Source organism: Limulus polyphemus, unplaced genomic scaffold (genome assembly GCF_000517525.1).
Source record: "Limulus polyphemus unplaced genomic scaffold, Limulus_polyphemus-2.1.2 Scaffold651, whole genome shotgun sequence".
NCBI classification, from domain to species: domain Eukaryota; kingdom Metazoa; phylum Arthropoda; class Merostomata; order Xiphosura; family Limulidae; genus Limulus; species Limulus polyphemus.
In genome coordinates this window covers 243767-250624 of record NW_013666261.1, presented here as the reverse complement: position 1 = coordinate 250624, position 6858 = coordinate 243767, and the positions used below count along the sequence as shown (strand labels likewise).

The 6858-nt window shown below is 30.2% G+C and overlaps 1 protein-coding gene across 1 annotated transcript in view; it reads left to right on the top strand.

Moving 5' to 3' along the window:
- Positions 1-6635, top strand: part of LOC106459713 (meiotic recombination protein SPO11-like) — a 21545-nt gene extending 14910 nt beyond the window's left edge. Inside the window, exons 10-11 of the mRNA XM_022386237.1 lie at positions 3648-3759; positions 6413-6635. Of these exons, the coding sequence (XP_022241945.1) occupies positions 3648-3759; positions 6413-6532 (232 nt within the window). The 3' untranslated portion in view covers positions 6533-6635. The remainder of the gene's footprint in view (positions 1-3647; positions 3760-6412) is intronic.
- The last annotated feature ends 223 nt before the right edge of the window (positions 6636-6858 follow it).

Below are 6858 nucleotides of genomic sequence, written 5' to 3'. Positions count from 1 at the left end.
CTTCAAACCAAGTGATTTCTTTAATCAGGGCATTAATAACCTGATTTTATGATGGAAAAGCATCATTGATAAAAATGGAGACTATTTCATTTAATAAATGTTTTGTTTTGATGTTTGGGGTTTTTCATCTAAAAAAAGTGACATTAATTTTCTGACTACCTAATATTTTCTCTGTTAACAATCTTAACATCAAAAACATAAATTGTAAATTTTTAACTATGTGCTCAAACACAAAGGAAGGGGTTTTTAAATGTCATTTTTAATCTTGTAGACACTTGTTGACAGGTTTCTCCGATATAAGAATTACTACACTCTTAATTTGTAATTTGATGCAAAAATCCTGATGTGTCATTGTCAATAAATTTGTGCAATACAATTTGACAGTTTCTTGCTGGTTGGAAAGAATATTTCACATCTAAATCTATCTTGTATTCTTTAGTTGTTTTTAACCAAATCTTTTGTATGGTATTTGAAAGCCTAAGAATATATCTGGAATAACATAATAAAAAGAGATGATTTTTCTAAATCATTGGTTGTATCTGCATGTCGTGGTTCATTTTCTAGGGATGATTATGTTTTATTTATAACTGTGAGATATTTGTTTTGTGAATAAAGATGTGATTCTAAAAATTTATCTCTGTTGAAAAATAACCTGTTGAGAAAAGCAAGTATTTTTAGTTGTACAAAAAAAGGGAGTCTTTTTGTGTAGAGTCACGAGAAGAAATCCAATAAATATAAACTGAAATTTGTAGCTTTACAAAAAAAAGTGTTATGAAGCCCAATTTCAATTTGTAGGTGTTAAAATCATTCACAAAAAAAATAATATACAAAATTAAAGTTCTCTTTATTAAAAAACAAAAACCTAGCATTAATCAGTATTCAAATATAAAGTTACATTTATTTTTCCCTATTTAACAATTGTGTTTGACTTTCTTTTATTTTGCTGCCTAGTGAGGTATTATCACTGTTGATACTGAACACATAACAAATCTTTGTTCCATTATTCAAATGCATCCACCCAACAATGCTAGGTTAATCTAGTAAAACATTGTGTTTTTTAAAAATATAAGATTAGTATTTAAATATATAATTATTTGTTTTATCCATAAATAAAATTATAATTTCCATATCACAAGTTCTTTCTTTAATTAAAAAAACATCTCTATTAAAAAGTAAATAAATACTGGATTATTAACCAGTATTGGCAAGCTTCAGTGTTTATTATATAGGCTTCTCTGGTTGCTAGAGCAGGAATATAAATGACTACACGAGACAAAAGACAGGAATTAGAATAATGACGATTCAAGTCAGATCAAAATATTAGTGCAGTGTCCCAAGGTCCTGCATTATCTGTGCTGAAAATCCTGCCCATTATACATATCCAAGGGAAATACATCTTCAATTCATACTACACAAGTGCCTGTACCATCTCTCAAAATGAGTATGACTTCACTTCAAGAAGGCATTACACAGAAATGAAGCCAAACAAGTATAAGCCCTGTTAAACAATCATCGTAGTACATAACTAGAGGACAACCTTTTGCACATCTGGTTTGCAAGAATGTTGCAAATGTATCCAAAACACCTGTATGAAAATTTAGCAAAATATGCCAGAATATAACTAAATAAAGATGTGTTCTTTACTATATATGAAAGGGTAAAATTTGATGCTGTTTCCAATCATCATGTTTTCATATGTTTTAATAAATTGTACTTAGTAAGAGTTTTTAAGTCGGTGTTGTGATTCTTGCTAATGATTGTGTGATTGCTTGAAATCAAGATAATGTGGGTTCAAGCCAAATGCTTTCAACTGTTGTATTTTTTGGAAGGAATCCATAAATTAATGTTTTGTGGGTTTTTCTCTCACATTTTTTTAGGAGGGTTGGAAAAATCACAACAATCTTGTATACTTGTAACTCAGTACAAGTTTTTATGCATTTAGTATTTCTCATTAGTATCTTATTAATTTTGAAACTAATATATTATTCAAACAACTTTTGTGTCTTTACAAAGCACATATATTAGCACAAGTTTTGTTTATTCATTTTGGAACAGTTGAAATTTGAAAAAATAAGTTTTTAATTAAAATTAACTAAAGAGCAGAATATCTGGGCTTAAATCACTTGTTTTGGAATATTCACACACACAAAAGTCTCATCACATTGTATGGGAAATTTTAACATTTAAGCTTCTCCCTAACAAGAATAGTACATAGTACAGTAGAACCTTGATTAACAGGCACCACACCATTAAGGGCAGACCTTTTTAGTCTTTCTTTTTTTTCTGCTATTTGTAACCAAAATATATCTTGCAATAATGGGCACCTCAATATTCTGGATTAAAGGCAATGTCTCGTACTCTATATGGGCACTTGATAAAGTGGACAGTTATCTTTGTATGCCTGTACACTATATCACTAACTTCTAAACATCTCAGAAGGATGACCAATGTTCAAACACTTGTGATGTTTAGTGGATTGGTTCCAAACCATATACTGTAATAAACATTTTCATAGAATCAAAGTGCAATGTTATTACTGTGGAAAATTCTCATTTTAAATGCTGTAGAATACATAAGCTGATAAATTCCACATTGTGTTTTTAGAGCAGGGGTGTGCGTGTTTTGTTGCTCTCATATTATATCATATTATGGTGTCACGTAAACAGTCTAATGACACAAGTGGTGATTTGTTGCTCTATTTTCAGTGGATTTCTACTTCAGTCGTTGACAATAAAATAAACACAGAAAATAAATGTGAAACGTTTAGCAGTTCAAACTCTGAAGAGAAGTACTCTGAAACTTTGTGACCAATAATAAAGAAAAAAAAGGGCACAGCTAATCCACCCCCTGAGATGTCCTGTTGACAGTGCTCCATATCATAGCAATGTGCAACTCACGAACTCCTGTGTCCTACATACACCAAACAAAATGGGGGGGCCTAAAAATTCAGAAACTTAGTACAGTCAATATGGAATCCAGCTTTGTTTGGCTCATTTTTGATATTAAGGGCACCTTGTCATAGAGGGCATTTGGATGCAGTCAGAAGGGTGCCCTTAATGTCAAGATTCTACTGTATTAACTGGTAGCAATTATATTTACACAAACATGACTGTTTGTTTTTCTACCATGACTATGTCAGATATACTAGAGCTTTATTACTGTGCATGTCACAGAAAAAGGCAAATGAGGCAGAAATATCAAAGTAAAAAATATATGTTGTTACAGAAAACATGTAACAAACATAGCAAAAATGCTTTTTGAAACAAATGAAAAATTGCCTTTTATACAAAACATTAATAGTTAAAATGGTAATTACTGAATAGATTTTATTTCTCAGTTGGACTTGTTAGCTAATTCTGGTCTACAATCAAAATGAATAACTACTGAGTTTTTGTAATAGTAATCTACTATTAAATGTAATTAATCTAAAATGTATATAACTGTCAACAACATCCATAATTTGAAATCTGTGTTAAGGATATCAAATATTGTGACAATTGTTGATATGTTATAATTGTGTATTTTACATTTTGAAATGCACATTTGGAGAGTGAACAGTATTTTGAGGTGTTTATTTCTTATTTAACTTTATATTCTTAATTTCATTTTGTTATAATTTAAGGTTTCAGTTATATTTAAATCTCCAGGTTAAAGATACCTGATGATGCACTACAACCATTGAGTAAGCTAGATCTATCTAAAATTGCTGATATGATGCAGAGACCTTATATGACCCACAATCCTGAATGGAAAAATCAGGTAAATCTTAGGCTTTTAGCAAACATTTTTATAAAAACATTCTAGGGACAAAAGTTTATTAAATATGTCACCTAAGTCTTTATTTCTAGCCTTCACCTATGATAGCTTAAGTGAGTCACATGTGACTTCAAATATGACTATAATTTCCTTATTTATTGATACGAGTATTCTTTCTGTTATTCTGATTGAACATTTTCAGTTTCTAGTTTGCCTGATGTAACATTAAAAACGTATGAGTACATCAGTGTAGTTAAAATTGCAAATTGTTTGTTATACCTTGATGGGAATGGAGATAAACTAAATGGCATATCAGTGCAAAATGTTAGATTTACCTACAGTAAGCACTATTTGTAAAACACACAGTTTTAAACAACATAAAATATCAAAAGTAATAACAAATTGAAAGTGATATCCAGCAGTATCTTTTATTACTTTGAAAAACCACTATTTTAAAACCTTAAAAAATGTGTGTAAGCTACTGGGCATTACTGAGCAATCTTGAAGTGTCCTCCTATTTAGCATGGGTGATAATGGGTCAAAAACTAGGTCCAATAAAAAAAACTGGATGCAAGATACCAATGCATTGTAAGCCCATTTTATATCAAAGTGTTTTTTTAAGTGAAAACTTCACATTTGTTTCATAGTGTAGAAAAGTCACATAGCAGACATAATACATAAAATATCAGAACTTAAAAAATGTTGAAATATTTGAGCAAATTTACTTTTTGGGTTAAAAAAATTAGAAATAACATCTGAAAATGATGCATAATATATTGTAAACTTATTCATTATAATCTATAGTGTAGTTGAAATTTCTCCCTCAAAACTACCATCTTCCAAGTATGTGTACAGATGGCTTACCATTATGTATTTATGAAAACATACTATTAACATTATAAGAAATGCAGTATTATACAGGATGATTCAGAAGTCTATTAACAGCCAAATAATTGAGATATGGTGAGATATAAGAATATAATTGTTAATGGTATGGAATGAGGTATTGTGGGCATACCCTGTGACAGTGTGATTGAGATCTTTCTAAGTCATGCCTTTCAGAAATTTTATTAATATGCATCACACATGTAGAATGTTAATGGCAAAAGTACAGACAATAACAAATGAAATATTTTATACCAAAAATTACTAAATTCATTCCTAAAGAACAATAGTTACAAGCATAAATTGTATCCCTTCCATGCATATAGCTGTTTAATTAAAAGATTGAAATTAAACCATAGCAAAAGTTGTTACATAAATCTAGGTTTGAGGTGCAGGGACAGAATTTTGCATAAGCAGGTCCTTTGCACCTTTGAATGGTCCAAAACGTATTAAAATAAAGCTCCCTATATAAGGTAACACACAAGTATTGTGCTGCAGCTGCTTCTATATCATCAAAACAAAAGCAATCAGAGAGATTGCATACCCTCTCCCTCCTTTTTGAGATTGCATGCATTTATATTGGATAACTTAATATTTCCCCTTCGAAAAGTCAGAAAATCCTTCTCAGATCCAGATCATTTTTTGTAGTGTGATTGGGAGTCTCAACCTTAATGTGCCCATGATACTTGGTATAACTCTGATTACAGTTTACAGAGTTATTAACTGAAAACTGAGAAAATGCCCCATCTCCCCATTATAAAAAAATATTCAAAGGGATCCAGAATTCGGATTTGCACCTGCATAAAATTTGGGGATGACTGTCCAATACTGACTTCTTATCTTGTGTAAAATTTTCATGTAGATCGGTCTATTAGTTTCAAGAAACAGCCACATTCACACACACATGGACATGATTGCAATACCTTCACAGGGCAAATGTAATAATGGCACAGTATTCAGTTGAAGAACAGTTTAACATGGTTTTACTGTATGGACAGTGTCACTAGAAGGTCTAGCTGCTGCTAGATTGTATGCCAAATGGTTTCCAGATTAATGTCATCCTCCACATGAGATGATAAGAAAGGAAATGTGTGCTAGCAGCTGCATAGAAGAGGCCCATTTACACATAGATACCAAGAATAACAACCAGTATTGACAGTGAAGTAATCATATTGACGTTTGGGCAGCACTTTGAACACAGTTATTGATTGTTTGTGACCATTTCATAATACTGTTTGAATGTATAAATCATCTGCATTTATGCCTATAACTGCTTTTGTGGGGTAAATTTTGGTCTTAAATAGTTTATTTGTAATTGACTATACCTTTATAATTGAAATATTTGGTATATGATGCAACGGACTTCTGAATCACCTGGTATTTAGCTTTTAGTACCTATACACATTTTTGATGTTTTTGGTTAGCTGAAACTACTTGAACAGATGATAAACTTCTAAGAATTAGTGAGAATGTTTGTGTTTTAAATTTGGGAAAGGGGATTTATAATTTTCGGTATATATAAGAGTATGATCAAAATGCATATCAATAAATAAACATGTTACTAAGGAACAAATGCTATTTTAAACAGAAAGGTACGAGTTTTTACAATTCACTTACTGTTTGAAATTAAAACGTTTATGACAGAAACTTTAGTATGCATGTGCAAGTTTATCTCAAGTTCTAATATTTGTATATTAATTTGATTCTGAATTGCTTACTGTGTATTATACAGGTATGTGTATTCACTATTATTATTTTGTTTTACTGTTAGGTGGAAACAATCCACAGAATGAAGAAAAAAGCAGAAATTCAAAGTCTCTCAATGATTTCACCAAGCTTTCTTACTGAAGTCTACCTACCTAGCAAAATCAGGCTTGGTGGCTGGATTTAGTTTTAAAACCAAATTATAGCACTAAAATCAACAAAAGCAACCATACAATCATGTATTTTGTTTCTTTTAGAGTTTAGAATAATCTTCAAAATCTAAAGTAATACGGTCATTAAAAAATATTTTTCTTACTTATTTACAATTATATATAGATATATATATATATTTATGTAAAGTGTAGAATATTTATATAAGTAATTCTATATTTTTTACAAACCATATTTAATAAAAATGTGTATATAGATAAAGCAAAATTGTATGATACCCTTTAAAACTACACTACCCTTAAATAAATACTGTTATTTATGGAATCTTTATTATTACTTATT